This window comes from Pelophylax lessonae (assembly GCF_965119305.1).
Source record: "Pelophylax lessonae genome assembly, chromosome: 5".
Lineage (NCBI taxonomy): Eukaryota > Metazoa > Chordata > Amphibia > Anura > Ranidae > Pelophylax > Pelophylax lessonae.
The window spans coordinates 74860881-74887264 of NC_138772.1; the positions used below are offsets into that span (position 1 = coordinate 74860881).

The 26384-nt window shown below is 41.0% G+C and overlaps 1 protein-coding gene across 1 annotated transcript in view; it reads right to left on the bottom strand.

Moving 5' to 3' along the window:
* Positions 1–8250: 8250 nt before the first annotated feature.
* Positions 8251–26384, bottom strand: part of LOC309556431 (uncharacterized protein C10orf67, mitochondrial) — a 222951-nt gene continuing 204817 nt past the window's right edge. The window contains exon 16 of the mRNA XM_082258895.1: positions 8251–8359. Within this exon, the coding sequence (XP_082115021.1) occupies positions 8271–8359 (89 nt within the window). The 3' untranslated portion in view covers positions 8251–8270. The remainder of the gene's footprint in view (positions 8360–26384) is intronic.

The following is a 26384-nucleotide window of genomic DNA, read 5'->3' on the forward strand; positions in this document are numbered from 1 at the left end:
CCTACTGAGCACTTTTGAGATGAATTGGAATGTAGACTGCAAGCTAGGCCCTCTCCACTAACATAATGCCCGACCACTTTTGGCATTCAAATGGAATGTCCAACAAGTCCATAATAGTGTAACGGACTGGTGTCCACCATCTTTTGGCCATATAGTGTACTTACATTTTTTTGAATGTTATACACAAGCTTTGGAGCTTGTGAAAATCTTTTTCTATGCCACTGAAGCACAGCACCTAAAAACCATGCAGTTCCGCCTAGCAATACTAGAGTCGTCAGTTCAGATCCCAACCACGGCACTACCTGCACAGAGTTTGCATGTTCTGCTGTGCCCATGTGGGTTTTCTCCCACACTCCTAAGACATGCTGGTACGCTAATTGGCTCCTGTCTAAAATTCTAAAATTGGTCCTAATATGTGTATGCATGAATGTGAGTTAGGGACCTTAGACTGTAAGCTCCTTTAAGGGTAGGGACTGATGTGAATGTATAATATTTATATATATATATATATATAAAGTGCTGTGTAAATTGATGGCGCTATATAAGAAACTGTAATAAATAAATAATAATAATAAATACAATAATCCAATGTAAGTGGGTGAAGAAATACATTTTTTTTCCCCCGTTGGAGAAAGTCTAACCATATTAAAGTTTCTGTTGCCTTGCTTTGGATCAATTGCAAGTTTAGAATTTTTTTAATAACCTTTTTTTGGATAAATTTGAGGGACACATGTCTAATTCAACTTGACTAAGTAAGCCAATAATGCAAGTGCATCTGATAATTTTTTCTTTGTATTTTTATCTAATCAGTATGAATCTACTGGGTAATAATATTCAGAATAACAACAATTAAGCAAGAAACAACAATAAACATATTTGAATTAAAAAGTTAACTTTAAGAAGCTTTCCTACCTCTATAAATTCATCAGAACCCACCACAGAGACGAGCTTGCCCCGTATCCTAGGTTTCTTTTTTTTCCCGTAAACTTTTATTTACATAGCAAAAAATGATGAAGACAAATGTGATAAATTACAGATATGCAAATTTCTTTCAAGTGTGAGTCTAGCTGGAGCTGAATGAGACCATGCAAGTGAATGTGTGCTCACTCCGGACCCCAGGGAGCTGATCAAAGCACCCTTTCTCTTTCATGCCTAGAGTCCAAACTATCTCTATACAATATGTTTCCATCATGCACTTAATGTGCTCAGACATACAACTGATTGCCATCGTGCTAGTCCCCCCCGACCCTCCTTTTGTTCCCGGGCTTAAAGTGAGAAAGGACCGTGCTTTTCCTTGCTGCCGGCTTTCTCAAATGCTAAAACATGCGTCATTTTTCACCAGCTTCCTTCTTGATATTTTCAAAAGCCACACCATAAAAACCAACCTCACATCTCTTTTTAGCATTAATTACCTTGCTGTCCAGCCAATCTTCTTTTTTTTTTTTTTTTTTGCCCATTATAGGCAGTTCACAGCAGGGACTTTTATACTTGCAAACCCTTTGCAGCTGGGAATGAGCGCATTTTATAACTGGAAAATTACTTGAAAATGGAACACAAGTGGAGAATTCAGGCACTCAGTCTTATCCTATAGATTGCCATAAGGCACAATAGCTATAGACATCGCATTGTGTCTGTGCATACTAAGTGATGCCGTTGGCTTAAAAAGTTTTTGACTCGATTCAAACTTTTGCATTATGTTGCCAAATGGGACTAAAAAGTATAGGAGACAGTCATGGCGCACAAAATTACTTCTGTGTACACCTCAGGTTATACAGGTGATAGGGAAGCCACTATATAGGCCAGTTCCTGTAGGTTTAGGCCGTTATTGGCTATGGCTGGAAGCCAGTTCTGGGAAAGATTCCAGAACTGACTCCTATTAACCCTCTCTGGTTTAACTCTGCTGGAATCCGCCTCACCAGCAACTGCCATTAATCTACTTACTAATTAAGCCAATTCATTACTAAAGGGGGAAAATTCCTCTCTTTGGAAAGAAATTTGAAAGAAGTGCCAAACTGTGTAACTGTAATTAAACCAGAGACTACGAGAACAAGGTGTTGATATATAGCAGTTTGTTTAGAGGAATTTAACAGGTTTCTAGGGCAACACTGCTGTGAAGATTGGGAAAGAGTCCGGAGATTAGCAAGGCTCTACTTGCTAGGCATTCAACAATGGCTTGGTGCAAGTTATATAGGGTGGAAGAAAGTTTACTTACTACAGACAATGCTTTGGAAAACATTTCAACCAATGTTCAGCAATGAAGTAGAAATTTCAATTCATAAGCTTAATTCTCAACAGCTTTTCTATAACTCCACTGTTTAGAAAAATAAACAAATAGATAGCCCATAAGTATAAAAGAAAAATTCAAAAAGCCGTTTTCATTAAAATTATCACTTTAATCAGCTGCTGACTCCTACAGCAGGTTTGCTTCCCCAACAGGGGGCACTCTTCTTTTCATTTGGATGATAGCCAGTGTCATTCAACCCCCGAGAGTACATTATAATGCCAGAATGGGCTCAGAGTATTGCTGTACAAAATATAATTGTGTGCACCACCCAGGCAACAGTAGGGACCACACACTGCCGCATGACATCACTGAACCAGCCAGAAGGCCCTTGAAAGAAAGGAATGTGACTTTTTTTTTTAAATGTGAGGGAAGGGGCTCCTCCAAAACCAACTTTCTTCTAATATTAAAATATATAGGCAAGTATAGGAAATCTATTGCCATAAGGAGTGTTTGAAGGACATGGAGCAATCAAATCAATAGAAAATAAATTGTTAGCAACAAGTCCATTAGTGTCTGGATTATTGTTACAGTGTAGCATAATATTCACTCAGGGTACACCGGTCCTGAAATACTAATTCCATTGTCTAGGCACAAAAGCCTGAACTTCTGAGACTAGCAGCATTCTGGTATAGAGCTGGTGATCTAAAAATGAATATAAAAAAGGAGCAACAGCTTGGATTTCCACGACTGATCACTTGGTCATGACAGCATGAATTGTAAAAAAACATAGTGATATCTACTTTTTATGCCTGTTCTTCATCACTGTAGTGTTCCTTTTTTTTTTTGTTGGGGTGGGAGTGTGGTGTCCTGGGTTTGAAGCCTGGCCTGCAGATTTTAGAATATTGGTAGCATAGCTGTGTTATATAATTGATACAAGGAGAACTGCTGTGCTGGGCATTTTATTTACATGAGGTTGAGGTCAGCACTTGTGAGAGACTCAAAAAAACAGTACTTTACCTTTGTATAATTGGAAGGAGCTTAAAAATGATGACTACGGATAATGCTGTGTCAACTTTTAGAATATACAAAGTCATCAGGACTGAAAAAAAAATGCCTAGCAAATATTTTTTATGAAGACAGCATTACAAAGTCATAATAAAGCAATGTTTCAGGGCCTCGCAGGGTGCCTTTCTCAAGGCGATAAAGTAACTTGAGGAAAGGATCCAGTGGGGCCCTGAAATGTTGGTTTCTTATGACTTTGTGATGCGGTCTTCACAAAAATATTTGAAAAGCCTTTATTTGGGGTGCTGGTGACTTTTTATCTTCTTAGAATTTGTGAGAGAACTAGCTGTGACCAAAAGTGCTATTCACTTAAATTTAGTATGATAGGTCCTGTGTTCTTGGATCCTCTGAAGGTTGACCAGCACCACTGAGGGGCAAGTCAGGTTAGCTATATCTAAATGGGTTGGAGTAGGGAGTTAGAAAAGTGTACAGGTAAAATTGTACCACAGTTCCGGGCCAGATCTGCTCATGAAAATCAACGTCAGTGAAGAGGCCCTAAGGACAAAATCTTGTGCCTACAGTACAGCCTACAGAGTCAGCTTGAGGGAGTACTATCTACCTAGAGAGGCTTTATGGACTGTGCTCCTTGGATGGTTGCAATGTTTTCCTACAAGGGAATGTATCGCTCTGCCACTGCTTCGCCTCTAAAGTGTTCCCAGGTTTGCCAGATGTTTGGACACCGGACTATGTATGTTGTTGTTGTTTATCATCACTTGTATGGTTTAAGCAGTTCTGAGGTGGAAACATTCAATTAACTAAGCATATTCTGTTCACTATATGTCCACTGCCACCTCTCTACCCTCCTATCACATAAATAAGTAAACAGTACATAAATGAACACATTTGTAGGGAGAAATTATATATTTTTGCACATTTGAAGGTATCATTTATTCAATTAATTTATTAAAACATAAAATGTGCCACGGGGAAACGTTTCAGTATCCTTTTAGATTATCCCTTTGAGCTTTTGTTTTGTATGATAAAAAAAACCAAAAAAAAAAAAAACATACTTATGAGCCTTAATTCTAGACAGAGAAAGACAGTTCCAGAGTTTAATAATTGTTCTGACGCTTGTAACCTGTCCAGGTACTGTACCTTCTTACAGCAGCTATTGACCCCTTTTGGGTTCGTTCACACCCGTGGCCACATTCTATGACGGCAGCTGGTGTACACCTTGAAGGGAGTGGTGCCAATGCATTGTAAATTAAGCACTGTACTGTTAACTTTTTTTTTTTAACTTTATTAAAATGTTACAAAGAAGGAAAATGTAGCCCGACATATATAGTGTGAATGGACCCTAAACTAGCTGGACAAGGATCTCTAAAAATAACGAAAAAAAAAAAAGACACAAATATTTCTTTCTTTGATGTTATATATTTCAGGTTAAGCCCACCTTTTGCAAGAAAAAAGAAAAAAAAAAAAAAAGCTTGGCTTTATGTTATACCCTAAAAATGGGTGTAACATGGTCTAAAAGGCGTAGTTAGTCTTTAACGTGATTGAAAAAGGTAAATTTAAAAAAATATATAAATAAATGACAAACAGGTCTATACTTACCTGCTCTGTGCAATAGAATTGCACAGAGCGGCAGCGAACTTCCTCTTTTCAGGTCCCCCCCTGGTGCTCCTGGCCCCTCACCTCTGTCTGGTGCCTCCATAGGAGCCAGCTTCCCATGGGGCACTCGTGCTCGCTGCTGTGTCCATTGACTTGGCCTCACTCCCTTGTCACTGGCTTTGATTGACAGCACTGGGAGCCAATGGCTCCTGGTGCCCCAGCAAAGCCAGCGAGACCCAGAAGACCCAGAGAGAGAAGAGCTGTAAACGTGCATGGCTCTGGATCCAATGGGGGCTTAGGTAAGTAAAAAGGGGGAGAGGGGAGATGCTGACACCTAAACATGTTTTATCTTAATGCAAGGAATTAAATAAGGTAAAGAAATTTTAGGCTTTACAACCACTTTAAGAAATGGAAGTGAAGATGAACTGTTTATGTTACAGACATTGTGACTTTACCTCTTTTTCTATTCCAATCCATACAAAAGTGTATGCTGCAGCCTGCAGGAGACCACCTTGAGTATGTTCAGGTGTCAGAGCCAGATCATCCACAAGACAGCCTAGGCAGGAGCTTTGGCTCAGTTTATTGTCCCCACACACCTAGCTACAACCTTCATACTCCTGGAGTAAACTAGGAAGGTAGCACAATTGGCCAAAGCTGTTCCCTTGCCTGTCACTTCACAATGGAGAATAGCCAGGAGCTATTTGATGGGAAGTGGCCATGCCAGTATCAAAAGTGAAAATGCCACTTCTCTGTGCCTACTTTGCTTTGGAAAAATTGTACATATTGCAATGAAACCTGTTTAATACGCCTGGGATTCCATTCAGATGGCAGGTCTGAAAGAAGTTTAAAGGGCTTTCAAATGAAATAAGTTGATTCAATTATGGCAAGAAGGAATGTTCAGACAATTTGTCATAATTTCTGTATAAATGAAAACCTAACCGAGTTTGGTCACATTTACAGAGGGTATAGAAAAGAATCTCCCCCTTTAAAATAGTCACATTTTGTTGCTTTGCAGCCTGACATGAAGACAGACACAGTTTTTGTTTTATTCAGCTGTATTTACTCAATGCAGCCTATAGAATCCGAATGAAAGATATAACATTAACATGTCAGAAAAATGTTTTTAAAAAATCAAAAACTGAATTACTGAGTTGAAAAAAGGATCACCCCCATGTCCGTATTTTGTTGAACCACCTTTTCCTTTATTTACAGGCTTTAATCTGTTGGGATATGAGTCTACTAACTTTGCACATCTAGACTTTGCAATATTTGCCCATTCTGCTTTGCAGAACTGCTTAAGTTAAGTTCAGCTAAATTTGATGTTGACTGTTTGTGGACTGCAGTCTTCTGGTCATTCCACAGATTTTCAATGAGGTTTAAGTCTTGGCTCTGACTAAGCCATGCAAGGACATTCACCTTTTTCTCCTTCGACCACTGTGTGGTCATTTTTGCTGTGTGCTTTGGGTCATTGTCATGTTGGAAGGTAAACCTTCTTCCCATTAACAACTTTCTGGCAGAGGGCAGCAGATTTTCCTCAACTTGATGGTTTTTGCCCCATCCATTTTTTCTTCTATCCTGACAAGTGCTCCAGTAACCCTACTGCAGAGAAACACCCCCATAACAGGATATTACCACCTTCATGCTTTACTGTAGTAATGGTGTTAATTGTCCAAAATGTCTTGGTATGCTGACGCCTTAGGCCAAGCCCAACCCCACCAAATGATTTGGACCAGTGCACAAAGCAAGGTCCACAAAGACATGGATGAGCAAGTTTGGGGTGGAGAAACTTGACTGGCCTGCACAGAGTTCTGACCTCAACCCGATAGAACACCTTTGGGATAAATTAGAGCGGAGATTGCAAGCCAGACACTCTCATCCAAAATCAGTGCCTGACCTCAAAAATGCGCTTCTGGAAGAACGATCAAACATTCTCATAGACACACTCCTACAACTGACAAGAGTTAAAGGATGGGCCAACTCATTATTGAACCTTACGGACTAAGACTGGGATGCCGTTAAAGTTCATGTGCGTGTATAGGCAGGCGTCCCAATACTTTTGACAATAAAGTGTGTATATTTATATAGAAAAAAACTCTTTGTCTCCCCCCCCCCCCCCCGAAAATCAACACTTGCCTCAGCCTCACGTGTTAAAAACCAATTTGATATCTGATCAAATATCAAAGCTTTATTTTAACACATTTGAGAACAATTAAAATGACAGGTAAAAATCAACTTAACCACTTGACCTTTGGAAGGTTTTACCACTTTCATGACCAAAGGATTTTTTTTTGCTATTCAGCACTGTGCTACATTTAACTGACAATTGCGAAGTTATGCAATGCTGTACCCAAAAAATATATAATTTTTTCACACAAATAGAGCTTTATTCTGCTGGTATTTTATTTTTTTCTAAATAAACTAAAAAAAAAAAAACATGAGAATTTGGAAAAAAATATATATTTTCAAATTTCTGTTATAAAAAATAATTTTCTTCATACATTTAGGCCAAAATATATTCAGCTACATGTCTGGTATAAAAAAAATCCCAATTGGTGTATATTAATTGATTTGTGTGACAGTTATAGCATCTACACACTATTGTATATATATATATATATATATATATATATATATATACACACACACACACATATATATATATATATACATTTTGTATTCATATATTTTTCTTTACATACTATCCTGCCATTAGTGCAGTACAGTATCATCATATGACTGGTGTTGCAGTGATCAGAGTAACTGATTGGTGACAGCATGAAAATAAAATAATTTAAATCATTTTCTTTTCAACATTTTTTTCTTTATGGTAAATAATTATTGAATTAACAAGTTAAACAAATGTAGGGGTTTACTTATATTGATAATTGTTTAATTAGAAAATGTTTTAATACTTGTTTGTTTACATTTATTTCTAAGGATAGATAGATAGATAGATAGATAGATAGATAGATAGATAGATAGATAGATAGATAGATAGATAGATAGATAGATAGATAGATAGATAGATAGATAGATAGATAGATAGATAGATAGATAGATAGATAGATAGATAGATAGATAGAAGCACATGCATTTGAGCTTTGATTTGGTGTGCACACCCTAATACAATAGGCTGCGCACACCTAGGAAGAGTTCTGTATATTGGAGTTTTCAATTTAGTTAGTTATTTATTCATTCATTTTTTAATTGATTGAACTAAATGGATGTGTCTTTTTTACACTAACTATATACTGTAACAAGAAATGCCAACATGATTAAAAAAGAAACCTATTATTCATAGACAAATTATAGACCATAGTTGCTTGATAGTTCATCTAAGTTTATTAAACATTACATTTTTTAAAATTCTTCAAAATTATTAAAAAAAAATAAAAATAAAGTCTTTTGCCGTTATAACTTCAGTTTTTCTGACCTAATTTTCCCTGATCAGGTCAAAAGGCGGAGGCGGCAGAGGCGGAACTCCTTCCACGTCCTCATCAGTGTCTGACACCACCTGCAATTCTAAAATAACAGACAACAGTTACAAGTTGCCGCCACTGAATAATCCAACTGTCAATCTTGCTGCGCTGGGCTCCAGCGTTTTATCTGATTAGTAAAATCCCTTGTTGTTCCGGCTTTAAGTGGACATGCTCTCTCTGCATGCCTTAGTACAGGCTAAAAGGATTAACAATTTCTACACTGGGCAGAAATAAAAACCGAATGGATGATGGTCTCCTAACCGAACGTAATCTGTAATAACACTACTATGATTGTCACTGGGGTCTTGTTAGGACTGAAGTATTTGCATGTGAAACAGTGAAGAGTTTTCAATGACTGCATGTGAAGGCACACTTTTATACACACAGCCAAATGGATGATGGCGTTCATTCTTTCAACTGCAACAGAACATTTTAAATAAAGGTGAATTGTGATTGGTCTCTTACCATCTCAAACATAAATGTTCCACGTGATGCAGAACACAAATTTTCTTTTTTTTTTTTTTTTTAACTGGAAAAGTGCCCATTGGATAACATTTTTTTCATATGGCTATATCTGGCTGGATCGGGAAATGAGTAAGTGGTTATAAAGCTCCAAGCAGCCAAGATTAGCTGATATAAGTTGACATAGTCTATGGCCAGCCTAAAGCTGACCATACATGGAGTGAATGTCAGTTGGTTCCTGGAGAACTGGCTGATATTCGAGCAGAGAGGTGGCCCTGTCAGCACCTTCCACCCCACATCCTTCAATCTAAAAATCAAAAGAGACAGGCAGAAAACTGTTGGCTGAACAGCGCCTGCATCCTGCATCCCCGAGAGAACAGAAGAAATCTATCAGTCCCCTATGGATGAAGGCGCTGTTTGGTAGTCAATCTTCAACCTGGCTCCTTTAGGTTTACAGATTGAAGAATGACAGATGGAAGGGATCTCACAGGGCTACCCCCAGCTCAAATTTCAGTCGGTTCATAAGGAACCACCATGTATGGCCAGAGTTTATATTTTTCCTGCATTGTAGTGCTCAAATAGCTCAATATATTTTCACACGAATGCATTTACAAAAAAGCTAATTTTGGCATGCATTACTGCATGTGCGTTTATGTGTTTTAGATGCATGTTTCTGTGTAGGCGTCAAAACACATAAACTGAATACGTATATACATACAGTGGGAAAAATAATGATTTGATCCCCTGCAGATTTTGTAAGTTTGCCCACTTACAAAGAAATGAAGGGTCTATAATTTTTATCATAGGTGTATTTTAAATGATAGAGACAGAATATCAACCAAATATCCAAAAAAAAAACATGAATCAAATGTTATAAATTGAGTTTCAGTTCAGTGAGTAAAATAAGTATTTGATCCCCAAGCAAAATATGACTTAGTACTTGGTGGGGAAACCCTGGTTGGCAAGCACAGAGGTAAGACGTTTCTTGTAGTTGGTGACCAGGTTTGCACACATCTCAGGAGGGATTTTGGTCCACTCTTCTCTAAATCTTTAAGGTTTCTTGGCTGTCTCTTCGCAACTTGACGTTACAGCTCCCTCCATAAATTTTATACAGGATTAAGGTCTGGAGACTGACTAGGCCACTATTGGCGCTTTTCCACTGCATGGAACCGAACGGTTCGGCATGCTTTTTTTTGCTTTTCCACTGCTGGTACCGCATGATATAGTGTAGGAACGGTTCGGTACGGTACAGTACGGCGGCGCTTTTCCACTGCATGGAACCGAACGGTACGGCACGGTACGGCTCTGAAAAAACAGTACCTACTCGATTGTGGTTCCAACAGGTACCATAACTGGTACCATATCCCACAATCCTTTGCATGCAGTCACTACTAGCCACTGATTGGTCAGAGAATCCCACCCACCCCGTTGTTATCCCACCCACTTAACTTTAGTACTACTTTAGTGGAAAAGCAAACCATACCGTACCGCACCGAACCGTTCCAACACCGTACTATGCGGTACCAGCAGTGGAAAAGCAAACCGGGCCAAGCAGGGCCGAGTAGAGCAGAGCCGGTACTTGCAGTGGAAAAGTGCCATATATGATCTTAATGTACTTCTTGAGCCACTCCTTTGTTGCCTTGGCAGTATGTTTTGGGTCATTGTCATGCCGGAAGGCCCATCCACAACCCATCTTCAGTGTTCTGGCAGAGGGAAGAAGGTTATCACCCAAGGTTTTACAATACATGGCCCCATCCATCGGGCCCTCAATGCGGCAAAGTCAGCCTGTAACTTTAGCAGAGAAACAGCCCCACAGCATCATGTTTCCACCTGCATGCTTGACTGTAGGGATGGTGTTCCTAGGGTCATAGTTAGCCTTTTTCTCATTGTACATTAGTGTGCATTTACCATTCATTGCATTAGATGCTTAAAGAAGATCTAAATCTGATTAAAAAAATAAATTTTAACGTATACCTAAACACATGGGATCTTACATTGGAAATAAACTACACAACACTCACCTCCCCTTCAGTGATATGACACCTGCAACTCCTTCGCCGGCTGTCAGAGGACTACCAGACGTTTGGCTAATAGAAATGTGCATACACAAAGAATGGCGAATAGAAATGTGCATGCATGCAGAATTCTTGGTAAATGGTGACTAGGCATGCACAAGCGCACAGGAATGCATATCCGCACAGGTACGGGTGCACACTCAGTGCATGTTGGCACCAGACGGACTATTTAAAGGGGCTCCTACTCATGCCCAAGTGCTGACCGGTCTTTCAGCTGTTCCCTGTGTCCTGCTATTACTCTGCTTGTTCCCTTGTTGCTGACTCGGCTTGCCTCTGACTTAAACTTGGATCCTGCCTCTGCTCTGACGCTAGATCCAGACCCCGGCTCCATTCTTGACCAAGTCTTATGTCTCAGGACCTCGATGCCCGCCTGCTGCTGACGTTGGCTATCCCTGTAATCACGCTGTTGTTCCCAGCTCTGCTTTCACATCTGTTTTAAGTGCCTATCTGGCTGTTATCTATATCAGCTCTGCTCATCACAGCAAGTTTCTGTCTCAAGCTTGCTGGGAGCTCTGACAAGCCTCGCATCTAAAACCCGCAGCCTGTGTGGAGTGCCCCTTTAACTTTAGCTGGATCCTTTCCTGACCTGATGTTCTGCCTGCTGCAAGTATGCCTATAGACACCAACTGGCACTCATGTTCCTCCTGTGCCTCGGTACCATCTGTTCCACCTTCAGCGGAGCCTGGGTTGGAGATACAACAGAGGCCAACCTCATCATTTCAGTCCCTGATCAGGTACGTGACACCAGCATTTTTGTCTAGTCTTCTTCCAGGTTTGGCATTGTCGCCCATCTTGATTGACCAACCCAGGATGATGTAACTCCCATGCATGATTCATCCTGGCATGCTGGGAGTGCACATTGAGCTGCCTAAGGCCCAAAGGAATTCAGATTCTTGGCTTTGGCAAAATAAGTCATTTTGCAGCTAACTCAATTTTGCATAAATCATTCTGCTCTGCATGGGGAGATTGACCTTTACGTTCTGACCCATAGCGAAAACTGGAAGTGAGAGGAAATTCCAAAAAATTAGGTCATCAGAACTAGTGTCTCCATTGAAGTAGCTCTCCTGTATTTTTGTTCTGGGGACAACCCAAAATTTGGGATTTTCTTTTACTTTCAATAATAACAGTAAATGGGACAAATAAAGAGGTTGAATCCCCCTAACGGGGGCTGCATTATTAAAAAAAATAAAAAAAAAAAAATATATATATTATATATATATATATATATATATATATATATACATACATACATACATACATACAATCCTAACAGGTGTTCCAATCTATATCCACTCTATGTAAAATTTAAAAAAATTATTTTCGTTATACGTTAATATTTAGCTATATATGCTTTGACTAGGGATGCACCAAAATTATCGGCCGAAAATGAGCCTATCCCATTTCGGCCGATAATGGGTTAACAATTCCCGAAATTAATATGGCCGCCGTGAGGAAGGAGGGCGCAGCGCGGGTTTTCAAAGTCCCGCCTCTGGCCGGCCGGCCGCCTCTCAATGACGTCCCTACTACTACGATGTGTGTATGAATGAAGTGTCATACCGGGCGGGAGGGCAGGCGAGCGGCCGCTAATAGATATAACTATGTGAGCCTTCACTTCACTGTCAGCGGGACTGTGTATGAATGAACTGACCTGACACCGGGCGGGAGGGCAGGCGAGCGGCCGCTAATAACTATAACTATGTGAGCCTTCACTTCCCTGTCAGGCATGTATCTCCACTGACAGGGAGGTGAAGGCTCACATAGTTATAGTTATTAGCGGCCGCTCCCCCCGCCCGGTGTCAGGTCAGTTCATTCATACACAGTCCCGCTGACAGTGAAATGAAGGCTCACATAGTTATATCTATTAGCGGCCGCTCGCACGCCCTCCCGCCCGGTATGTCACTTCATTCATACACACATCGTAGTAGTGACATCACCGGGAGGCGGGCCACCGGCCAGAGGCGCTTCTTTTGAATGAAGGGCACCGGAGGAGCACTCAGCAGAGTGAGTAGGAGATTGCACCCTTGGGATGGGGAGGGATGCTGAGCCAGAGGGGGGGAGGGTGTACTGCCGAGAGGGACGCTGAGGCAGTGGGGGGGGGGGAGCTGAGGCAGTGGGGGGGGGGGGCTGGGGCAGCTTACCAATGGTATTTGTATTATGCAGCATGTGGGGGTTAATATATTGTCACTGCTGGTCACTGATGCATTAGTGACGACAAGTGGCAGTTAATTAACCCCTTTGTGCTGCATTAGTGCAACCAGTGTTAATTAACACTGATACTGGTTGCACTAATGCAGCACAAAGGGGTTAATTAACTGCCACTGGTCGGTCACTAATAGATGAGTGACCAGCAGTGGCAATACATTAACCCCCTCATGCTGCATAATACAAATACCATTGGTAATTAAATTAACCTCTTGCCAACCCATCACAGTACATATACTGTGACAGGGTGGCAGCGACAGGTGTACATTGCTGCCTGTTTTTGGTGTATGCCCCTCTTCAATCTATTTTAAAAAAAAATTTGGGGAAAAAGTCATTTTCGGTTTCTGGCCAAGGGCATCCTGCATTTTCGGTCCAGAATTTTCATTTCGGTGCATCCCTAGCTTTGACCGTGTATACTGTTGTGGTGATGCTGTAATCTCACAGTTATCACACCTACTTACCTTGTCAGACAAAAAACCTTCTGATACAGTTGTTATTTAATATGTAGAGACAACAATATAATACAAAGCAAATGGGTGTTATCAACTGATAGGAGGGATATTGGTGATGCAGGAGGTAAAGGGAAGGGGGTGAGCATGGAAGTAAGAAGGGATACTGACACTGGCAGTTTCCATGGCAGAAGATGCCAGTCCATGTCATTTTAAATGGCCATCTCACAACTTCCTAAACCGGTTCCCGTCCGCCCGCCGCAGTTTTTCTGCGGCAGGCTGGCTCTCCTGTGTGAACCGACGTAGCTCCGGCACCCACTAGGCAGCGGGGATGCCAATGCACGGGGCCGGCCGCCGCGAATGGCACTGGGCACCTGTGATCGCTCCCCGCTGAGGGAGAAGGATAATCAGTTGTTGTAAACACAGCTGACCGTTCTTCTCTCTGAAATGATCACAGAGCGCCCGTGATCCTGCTATATAGGATCTCTATGATATAGGTCTCTATGATCATTTCACAAGCCCCCCCCCCCACAGTTAGTAAACACTCCCCTAGGCTAAGACTTAACCCTTTGATCCCCCCTAGGTTAACCCCTTCCCTGCCAGTGTCATTATTACAACAACAGTGCATATTTTTAGCACTGATTACTGTGGTATAGTCACTGGTCCCCCCAAAATTTTCAAAAATGTCAGTTAGGGGTCCGATCTGTCCGCCGCAATGTCGCAGTGCAGCTAAAAATCACTGATCGCCATGATTACTTGTAAAAAAATAAATAAATAAATAAAAATTACATAAACCTTCCCCTAGTTTGTAGACGTGATAACTTTTGCGCAAACCTATCCAAAAACGCTTATTGGGATTTTTCTTTACCAAAAATATGTAGAATACAAATTGACCTAAAAGGATGAAAATTTTTGATTGTTTAATTTTTTTTTTTGGGAATGTTATATAGCAGGATGTGAAAAATATTGTTTCTTTTTCAGAATCGGTGCTCTTTTTTTGTTTATAGCGCAAAAAAAAAAAATGGCACAGATGATCAAATTAAACCAAAGGAAAGCTCTGTTTGTGGGAAAAAAAGGACATCAATTTTATTTAGGTACAGCGTCGTACGACCATGCATTTTTCCGTTAAAGTAACGCAGTGCTGAATCACAAAAAATGGCTTGGTCATTAAGGGGGCAAATCCTTCCAGTCCAGAACTGGTTAAAATTGAATATGCAATCACCATTTTCTGTATCTGAAACCAGTAAAAAAAAAAAAAAAACGGCAGCATTACCACTCCCCAGATGCGGTGGCTGTCTTAGATTGCTTTTTGTTCTTTTTTTTTACCTGGTGACCCAGTCAGTAACACACTTCCTGTCCTATTGTGCCAACTTCACCCAACATTCACAACGTTGTACTGGATCAATGGAGGAGAACCCTAGGACAGGAAGTGTGTTAGGACTACACAACCCACCCTCATGTCCATAACCTGGGGGAAAGTGTTATATAGTCCAAAGAGGTTAACTGGGCAGAGCTGATTTGCACAGCAACCTACTAGCTCACTGGATATCTAGCAGGTTAAAAAACTTTTTTTCCACTTATTGAACAGATATTGCAAGATGCTTTCAAGGGTAAATTTAGAGGAACATATAATAAATCCCCAATGGGACACAGATAGCAAATAACCCTCCCTTACTCTATCCAAAATGGAAAATAAAACATTTTTAAAGAAAGCTATAATGGTTTAGGGTCGATTCTATATTCCTTTTTTTTTTCAAATGGATGTTTTATGTCCCTTATTTTTTTACGTGTTTACCACCTTTGTTTGACAAATATTTAATATATTACAAAGCATTCTCAGAGCAGTATGGGTTAGCTAAAGAGACAGTACACCAGTTGCAACCTACTTTGTGGAGCTGTCTGATAAGAAATGAGTAACCAAGATAAGCTATTCGCTTGTGTATTTATAAGCTTAAGCTATGGAGCTTTGTAAACAACAGTTTTTTTTGTTTTTTTTTTTTAGAAAAGAAAGCTAAACTGTCTTAGTGAAACATATGAAAAAAAAATGGGTTGCACTTGGATGCTCAAAGGAAAACAGAACATAATAATATGCAACATTTAAATGTCTAAAAAATTGTTTTCAAAATTGTATTGTTTTTTTTTCCTGTCCATAATAAAGAAAATAAGGAAAAAAACACTACACATCTCTTTAAAAGCTGACCTCCAGGCAAATATAAATGTAGCGCCAACCCCACAGGAGTCGCTTGAATATTGGTGGCCGAGTCTCCCACTGATTGATCCACAGCCAGGTGCACACACTCTTTCGCTCGTTATCTCCAATGACTAGGGGATTTGTTTTTATGTTTTATTTGGAGAACATGGATAGGGGAAGGGAATTTTTGGGATACTCCAAATTAACTTTTCAAAGGTGAAGACAACTCTCTCAACAGAACTATGCAGCAGATTATCAGTAGGATCATACAGCAACTGTACGGAATGAACAAGTCCTTTTGTAGCAGAAGCAACTCAGTGAACTTTGCCTCTTCATGACAATAGCCAGTGTCCCCTTTAGCTCGCACCTAGCTGCTGACTTCTAGCACCAAGGGGGGGATGTAGCAGCACAAGTCCCAGGGATCCCCTGCGGCGGTCTGTACTCACAAGGCTAATGAAGCACCAGTGGCAGCCTTCCTCAGTAGTACCAGACAGGACATCCTCCCTCAGTCAGCTCTCACAGGAAGCATGGGTTGCAGCTCCAGTGTTTCAGGCCCTCAGGTCGCCCACCTGAGGCGGCATGGCAGCCTGCACTGAGGAGGGGCAGAAGCCAACTCCTCTCTTGAACCTCTCTCGCTCTAGAGGAAAACCACAAGCCCATGTGATCTTCAGATATAAATACAGTTACCCAGCATGCCTCTGGGCACACCACGTTCTAAATAACCAGGGCTGTGTAGACATCCATGCTCTCATCTGCAAGGTTTCCTCCCACTGTCCAGTACAACCCATAGCTACCAGACCAGTGTGACACTTTCAAGACAGCATGATCAGCACCAGAGCATGCTGAGCAGACTCAACAGAGATCTGTGAATAATTGGTAAAGCAGACAGCATATCAATTTCCCTAGCTGTCTCTCTGTTAAGCAGAGAAACCAAAAACTATATACACTCAATCTAGCACCTACCTAGGAGGCTGTTACATACAAATACTTTAATAATACTTAATATTTGATCCTGTTGCAGAATCATTTTTAAAGGGTGTGACAAGTTGGGGTTGTTTAGCTTGTGGTAGTGCCAAAAAGGGAGTTTACTCCACACCAGAATTGTCTTTACAGGGCATTTTCTGGCCACTTTTATTTAAACAAAAGAAAAGTTCACAAATGAATATCTTCCCATGCAGGGGGTTCTCCCCATCAATTTGAATCAAACATATGATTCAGCCTCCTGACTCTTTATTAGCCTTTTGGCTTCGGCCTGCTGCCTCAATTCTCCAGACTAGCAAACACACTTCCCAGTCCTTGTGCAGAAAATGCTGTACCACTGTCAGCTTCGCTTTCCTGCAGCTTTCCAGCCACTCCACCTCTCACAGACTGTTTTTCTCTCTCAGGCTTGGACCTTGGTCTGTTCTGACCTGGACAGCATGGTGCAGATGTGCACCTCTCTCTGCTCCCTTCACACACTGCCCCCTTTGGGAGGGTGGGACTCTGAGCTTTAACTCGATCTCTAATATGAAGGCAGCATACACCTGCATCATTAATGTGGTTGTTTCCTCCAAAATCTGGCTTTGAATGCCATTTTAAACTGTGGCATGGGCTCGCCTTGCCACAAGGGATAAACAAGAGGAAATCTGCATGTCTTGCATAGATGTACCGCGTATGTTTTTTCCCAGACAAACGCAGATTTGCAAGTGCCTGGAAGTCTGTAAAACATTACATTAATGGTCCCTTAGGAAGCTTTTAAGAGACATTGCTCTTGTAAAAATTGTTTTTGACTTTAAATTGATGAACTAAGCCCCGCCTGGTTCACACTGCTGCGACATGGGATCCGACTTGTGAGACCCCCAAGTCGCATGACATGTCACATTCAATTTTTCCCTTTGAGAGCCGTCTTAACTGATACTACACTTTGGTGCAATTTCAGCTCTTGTACAGGCTCCTAAAAAGCATCCAAGTTGGATCAAGTTGGAAGGAAGTCGCAAGGAAAAGTCATAGCAGTGTGAACCGAGCATCAAATAGCTAAACCGCGATTGTAGCTTCATTTGTATTTTTTTAATTTTGCTAAAAAGTCAGGCTACATAAAAAAGTGAAATTTTAATTTGCATATTCTTTTTCTTTTTTTTTTAATAGTGCTTCAACCCTATACCCTTCTTCCCTGGCAGTAAGCTGGAGATCTGGACCGCTGAGGACGGTATGAGAGAAGCAATCTACTAAAGCTCCAATTAACCACGCTTATGTTCCTTGCTCTCTAAAAAAGTTGAGTTGAAAGACATGCTGAGTTATCTACAGAATATAATTACACCACATGATCAACAGTTTGTGGGTATCTGACCATCACACCTAAATGTGCACGCTGGATATTTTATTCCAAAACCATGGAGATTATTATGGAGTTTCCTCTCCCCTTTTCTCCACACTGGGAGGAATTTCCAAAAGATTTTAGAATACGTCTGTGAGAATTTGTGCTCATCTAGCTAAAAGGGCATTTGAATGTGTTAAATAAAGTTGTTAGGAACCAGGGCATTCCAGGTAGAATTTCTACAGGAAGTGAATCAGCCACCATTTTGAGAAGATACAGCAGGGCAGCAAGGCATGTTTCCTCATTCTCTCGCCATCACCCCTGAGAGAGCTTAAAAAGTGAGTTCTTGTTACCCCATCTTGTGTTTTAGAGCATTGTTTCTTCCTTGTATGTAATTTTGTACTGATTGATGTTTATTTTTATCAATTTGAAGTTTCACCTGGCTAAATTTGAGATCAAAGAAATACGGTATCTGAAGTTTATGGAGCAGGAAGGTTCAGCTCATCTGCCACTAATTGTACTGTTGCCAAAAATAAATGTCTTATAGGGCTTAACTCAGGTTGTCTGACCAGCTGCTCTTCCCAAAAACACCTATGCAATCCTCAGGACAGAATCCTGATCTAGACAGACATTCTACTATTGGCTATTCAAATCTCTGAGGCCGCATTTCTGCAAAGCCAACTTAGGACATGGCCTGGGGCAGCAGGGTTGCCTGTGGGCAGTATACATCCAAACCGATATCATATAATGGTCAATAAAGCATTCCTGTCAATAAAGCAATTCCTGTATAAGAAGAGGTATTCTACTAACCTCTGGCAGCTGTGTAACCTATCTTCCTTTCATCCCAGTGCCAGTGTCTTCTGCATTCAACACTTCCAGAAGTTCTGGATAAATGTGTCCTCCCACAAGCCATGGTTGTTTCCTCTGACCCTATGTCGCTACAGGGCTCAACAGTGACTTAGGGGTTGAAGGAAGGAACCACAGAACGAGGCGGAGGACACGGGCATCTGACACTCCCAGAAATGTTTGAAGACACTGATGGAGGCTGCAGTACTAGGAAAAAAGGCAGGTAGGACATACAGCCACTAGAGAGGTGAGTATAATACTTCTTCTACTACAGGGAGCTGCCCTCTCTTTAGATTGCACTGGAATGTAAAAGATAACCATTTGGGATTACCCAGTCACATAACAATGTCTGAGTGAAGTACAGGTTCCTTGGGCCATCTTAAAAATTACTCTTTTACCAGATCACCCTTCTTTAGCTTTTTATCTATATGGGTCATTGGGCTATTTTAGGCCAGGTCAAGGCTTGAGAATTGGCCACTACTTTACACATATGCTAAAGCACTGGAGCAACTGGTTCAAATGGTCATTAAGCAGGCGTAAAAACCTTTGATGAATTCTCTCTGAGCTTGCTTTGTTGACTTAGCATTGTGGGACAATAAGCTAGCGTCTAGACATGTCTCTTGCTGTGACCAACAGTGACTGTCCATTGGAAAGAGAAGAAAAATAGGAATAAAAACATAAATTGATATATATATATATATATATATATATATATATATATATATATATATAATCAAGATATTTAACTGCATGCCTATTAAAACCATAAGACACATAACAACAGTAATATTGCAGTAAATGAGTACTATGAATGTTTTTTTTTATTTGCACATACAGTCCATTTTTCAAGACGAGCTTCAGCTTCAGAGAGATGCCGAGAGCAGCACTAAACCAAATAGGTAAAATATCCTGTCAGTACTTAGGCAGTAGATCCCCACAGTCCTTGGGGCCCTCTGTTGAGGCCAGGGGTCCTCGGGACACAGCTCTGTAGGTGTCTATAGAGAGCTACTGTGCAGGTTCAGAAAGGGCACTGAAGAAGCGTCATGAGGGATTTAAACAAACAATGGGGGCCGCAGCCTTTAGATCAAGGCAAATACAGTATGAATCTGGGAAGGAGAAGAGTAGGCTAGGTTAGGTCAGGGAAATTAGGGAAAAAGATAAGTGCATTTTGCTTAAGGCCGCTTTCACACATGCTGTCCGTTTTTCATCCATCCGTTGACGGATGAAAAACGGACATCAATGTGTCGCTATGTAAAAACGGATGACAACGGATGATCATCCGTTAACATCCATATTCATCCGCTTCCGTCAATGTCTGTTTTTTTGAACGGATGAGTGCCCTATTTTTCATCCGTCAAAAAAAACCGGATCGGACGAAAAACGGATGACAACAGATGAAAAACGGATGACAACGGATGAAAAATGGATGACAACGGATGAAAAACGGATAACAACTGACGAAAAACGGATAACAACTGACGAAAAACGGATGAAAAATGGATGAAAAACTGATACATTTGACGTGACTGAACTGATGAACTGAACAGACCGTATGTGTGAAAGGGGCCTTAGAGTGCACTTAAGCTGGCCATAGATGGATTCAAATTTGGCAAGTTCAGCAGGGACCAACAAATTTTGATCTGCGAGGAGCTGCCCCATTTGACAAAAAAAATCGACTTCTATAAGTCACTAGATGTCAAACAGCCAAACTGGATAACTTTTGTTGAACATCGGCTGCAACAACTGATCAGTGTATTATGAAATCGAAAAGAGTCCCACTATCAGAACGTTAGTGTGAATGGGGGAATCTGTTCATTTATTTTATTAAGCCCGCTGACTAAATGAAATGAAAACAAATCTATGGCCAGCTTTATCCTTTAATTTGGTCGTCAAGCTGCATACTGATCCTTTAAAAAGAAAAGGAAAAAATCACTGTTAATCATCAAAAGATCACAGAGCAAAGACAGCATTCAATGTAAGGGTAAAGATCTACTCTATTACACTGGGTTTTGTTGTTTCACTTGTTTCAAAAATGACAGATTATCTTTAAATATACCACTATGTTTCCTAAAGTAAATTAATTCAATTAAATAATGTTAAAAGTATATTAAAGTGGTTGAAAACCCTCACATATACCCAGTGAAGTGACTGGCCTCAGATCACACACAGAAATGATACAAATCCTCCTACATTAGTTGTACCTGTTTATCTGTAGCAATCTCTTCTGCAGATCTGTGTAAAAGCACACAGATCAAAGGATTTTTTCTCAGCTCTAGCAGCAGGGGACGGGAATCTAAGGTCCCACAGTGCAGACCTCATTCTCAGCTCTGATTGGAGGGAAGGGACATACCCCCTTTCACACAGTAAATTCTGAGATAAGGATATAAATCACAGAATCTGTGCTGTAGCTCTCCACCCCTGTCACCTTTCGATCTCTTGCTGTTGGGAAACCCTGTAGAAGTGATTTATGCAAATAACAGGAATGAGGCAGCAGAGAGAAATCTTACTACACAGTATAGAAAGATGTGTTCTATTCATATTTTATGTCTGAGGTTTACAACTACTTTAAACACAATCACTAAAATCTCATATAGCTTAAACAAGTTACTGTAATTTCAGAAGTCATGTTTAATATTTTTATAGCTGACCACTATGTGTTAAAATGCACATTTATGCATTATAACAAATTAGACTGTGTGCAGTACACTTCAGTGCTATTACTTTAGAGCAGTGGTCCTCAACCCTGGCCTACAGGGCCCACTAACAGGCCAGATTTTCAAGATAACTGAAATACATCCCAGGTGATATAATTTGCTGCTCAGTGATTGCAGTACTCTAGTCTGCATCTCCCCAAGGTAATACCTAAAATCTGGCCTGTTAGTGGGCCCTGTAGGCCAGGGTTGAGGACCACTGCTTTAGAACACACAAGTACAATAGGTGCTGATGAACCACACTACAGTGCACCATAACATGGTGTCATTGTCTCAGAGATTTTATCCATCATTTAGAATGGGCTGTCAGCACATGGCAGAGGAAGGCTCCAGAAACCTTTTTTTTTTTTTTTTTTTTAATGCAGAACACTACAAAGCATAGCATCTGCTGTGCTTTGTGGTGCCCTGCATTAAAAAAAAAAGTGCAGTTCTGGTTTGCCTTCTATTGCCATGTGCTGACAGCCCATTGTAAATGATGGATAAAATTGTAAAATTGTAATCTGTTGGGGGGGGGGGGGGACAGTGGATCAGGTACATAAAATATTTTCTCCTCTCCCCTAGACAGAACAAGCCATTAAGGCCCCTTTCACACTTGACGCTTCGTCGGCGGACTCAGTCGATCCCCCCTGCTGAGCAGGCGGATGGCAGCACTGCCTCCGCGCTGTGTATGGAGACAGAGCTGTCAGGTCCCCGTTCTTCTCTATGGGGGAATGGGATGAGAGCAGACCGCCTGTCTGTTCTCATCCGATCCGCCAGACGGATAGAAAATAAGGTTTCCATCCGTCCAGATTTGACGGACAGGATCGGATCAGATGTCAGCGGACTTGTCTCTGCACAGAAACCAAAAATCTTCCAGGGTTTATTGCCAAAGCTTAATTGAACAAGCTGAAGTTAGAAGCTGATTGGCTACCATGCACAGCTGCACCAGATTCTGAGTGCTCCAGTTTTAGTAAATCTCTCCCTGTGTGTTGGAACCTCCAGCTGCACCCAGTTATAAAAGGAACAGGAAAAATTACTTTTTTTTTTATATAAGTGATAATTTAATTGAAAAATACAACAAATTTAACGGTTGTGTTAAAAACTTTGAAAAAGTTATTAGAATCAACCTAGCAATGCTTGGGAAGGCTAACGACATTTCACAGGTAATGCAATTTGGGATGAATCACTCCCATGTTTTCTGTGCTAACAATGTGAATTTTTGTAAACTACTATAAATTGTAATTGAAAAGCACTAATCTTCCCGTCCCCAGTCATTTTTTATACGGATGAAATGAATGCAGATACTCCCCTTTGGGAGGGGCGACATGACACTTAGCTGGCCTCTTCTAAACAGGTCAGGGACCGTAGGAGGGAGCTCTTTGCTAAAGCGTGTAACCAAATCAAGCCAATGGTTAGCTCTTTTCAATACCACTGGAATGGCCTTGCACAATGCTCATTCACATAGCAGCACACTGGCAATGAAAGGATGGTCAAGCTTATATCTAACTCCCCTTTCAAAGAAAAGGCTTCCCCTTAGTCATTTAGACTGTAACGTTCAAACAAACTTCAACAAATCCTAAAAAAAAAAAGTAAACTTAAACGTCCTAAAATGCACCGATCACATGAAAACGATGGCAAAGATTATTAGTTATAGAATCTTGAGAAATTGTGCTCATTATATCGCTGCAAGTGTCTTTGTTTGAATCTCAAAACACAAAGACCCAACAAGCCTGCCCTGGAGATGACCTATTGCTTTCAAGTCGCTTAAGCACATCAGAAATTCCATTGTTGGGGTTGATTAATTGAAACTGATAAGTTACCATGAATAAAGATTGTTTTTTTCTGTTTAATGTGCTGGGGCTGATTTGGTAAATGCTTATTCATGTAGCTATGCAGTGCAGCATATGGACCAAGTGCATTCAGCATTGCAAACATATACAATTTATTATGCTTGTATGGCCACGGCCAAAAGGCCTTTTCTGCCTTTTAATGGTAAAGTGTGAATAAAAAAAAAACCCATTTAAAGAGTCACTAGTATTATTACATGGACAACAATGTAGGCTTGACTGTGTCTGCGTCCCCTATGAATAAGGGACAGGGAAAGGGGTGGACAAAACCCCTAAAGTACATGTCAACAAAGAGGCCCTTGTGGATTTTAATACAGCAGACAAAGAAATTTTAAGTCAAGGGGTTCGCTGGTTCATTGAGTGAAGATATTTAGGCAAGCTCATGTCAAGTGTCAGATTAGTCTGATTAACTCATCGTTTATATGAAAGGAAATATTTAATTTAGGAGAGGGGTGAGTGTTAGACCACAGATATATTTAATTATACTTTAACTACACTAATGTGTTTGGTCACACTTTCGGTCAGATTATTGCAGGAGCACAGCTGGAAAGCAAGATCAGACTTCTGGACAATAAATTAGAGCTTGTGTTTTTTGTTTTTTTTTTGGTGCTCTTACAAGATGAGATTCAAGGGACGTAAATGTTAGAATACAGGGTCAGTACTAAAATATGTACTATGAAATGTAACGTTTGGCTGCCACACAGCAGAAAGTAAAATGTGTGGTGGCACAACTTGATAATTAAAGCTCAACTGAACTTTTAGCTTAAATCCATTCCAAGTGCATGAAAAAAAAAAAAGATGTTCAATGGCTCTACAACTTGTTTTCTTTGGGAAGTAGCTACAGCCTGAGGCCGGGTACACATATGTGCGGTCGCGGGTTCATGCCTGGGGTCCGGTGTATGTCTGTTCACCGGTTCAGGTGCAATTCAGGTCTTCAGGTCCAAATTTTTTGCCTGAATTTGCACCTGAACCGGACCCAAACACGAATAGGACCCTTCTGAAATCCGGACTGCGGCCACCCAGACCTGTGAACCGGCTTCATTGAGTCATGCGAATTGGATGTGGGGAAACCTGAATCCAATTTGCATATATGTGAACTCAGCCTAATGCCTCTTACACACGCAACGATTATCAGCCGACCGATCGTCCGACTTTTGTCCAGAGTGATGTTTTGTTGGTTGGAATGTGCTCTAGACTGCACACGAATTTTCTCGGCCAACAAAAATCTACTTCTGAAGTGATGTCATGTGCTGGTTTACTTTCCGTGTGTTTTTTCTTCTCTGAGCATGCCCAGTCTTGCTCATCAGATTTTTGTCTGCCGAAATCTGTACTGACTGACGGAAAATCGGCCGTTGTGTTGACGGCCAACAAAAATTTTATAGTCTGCACACCAGATTTTTTTCGGCCGAAAAGTCGGAGTTGGTTGTCGGAAGCATCATACTAACAAGCCGAAAAACGGCCGATTGGACGTTGGCCGAATATTCCCGGCCAATAATCGATGCGTGTGTATGGGGCATTAGTTTAAAAGTCTGTCCCTTGCCAGCATGCTATAGTAAAGGACTCTTGCTCTCTGTGTAGAAGCAGTGATCTCTCTGCAGAGGTACAACACGCCCCTGGCTGGGCTGCCTGCTGGAGCTGTGCAAATTTTAGGGCTGGCTAGGCTAAAAAAAAAAAAAAAGGTAACAAATCCTTCGGCAGGTAAAAGAGCTCCCTATATACATACTTTAATCGCATATTCAGCTGTTTACTTTGTGTTTTAACAATGTTTTTGCTAGTTATACAAGTATAAATGATAGTGTTTACTGAAATAAATATAATAATAATATTAATAATAAGAAGAAGAGGAAGAAGAAGTAGAAGAATTAAAGAGTAAGATTAATACTGTATCAGGTTATTTTTGCTTTACCCCTTTACCCCTCAACCTCCAAACACATGTGCAGTGGCAAAAGGGTAGGCTTTAAGACTCACATGTGATATATATATATATATATATATGCACTGGGCATCCAATGTTTCTGTGCTGACAGTGTGTTCACTGTGCACTCCCAGCACAGAGACTGAGTTGTGAAAAATAGCTCTTGGTCCCCACTAATTACCAGAAGTTGGCAGGACCGGCTGGTGTTCATGTGACCACTGTGACAGTCAATAAGAGAGTAAGAGTGGGTCGTCATGTAATAGGCCAGTCTCCCCTCCCCTCCTGGGTTACAGAACTTTTTAAAGGAATGCCAGGGCAGGCAGAAAAGGGTTAAGCTTCACATTATACCCAAACTGCCAAATCGTGAACCTATTGATGTATAAATATAATTGTGTGCTCTTTAGGTAATGAATGTGAACAGACACTGGGGTCGATTTACTAAATCTGGAGAGTGCAAAATCTGGCACAGCTCTGCATAAAAATCAATCAGCTTTCAGGCTTTTTGTCAAAGCTTAACTGACCAAGCTTAAGTTAGGCCCTTTTCAGATGGAGCAGTCTCTGTCAAGCGAATCTGCCTGCTCAGAGGGCGATCTCTCTGCTTATCCTTGCTAAGAAGGCGGATGACAGGCCCATGTCTGCTCACCTGTGCAGAGCAGACACGGACACAGCCCGCTCTTCTCTATGGGACGGTCAGCTGGAAACAGACCGCCTGTTCGTTTCCATCCCACTGTCATTCCATCTGATCCACTGGACGGATGGCGAACGTATCCCCATCCATGTGTTTTTAGCGGACCAGATCAGATGTCGGCGGGTGTCAGCAGACACATGTTTTCTGACATCCTCTGCTCCATAGAAAACAATGAAGTGTTCTAAAAGACCTACTGGATCAGGAAAAGTGGAAAACCTGTCCTAATCCCTACTGTTCCTCCCACGGTAGGCCAGCACAAGCCTTCCACTTTCGTTACCATTTTACTTGAAAGCCTGGTCAAGCAGTGTTTATAGGTTAAAAGAATACTCTAGATAATTGTGTAATTGTTCTACTGTTCCCCCAGTTTAAACAGAGGTGTTGCACACTCGCATAAAGATCACATGGCAGCC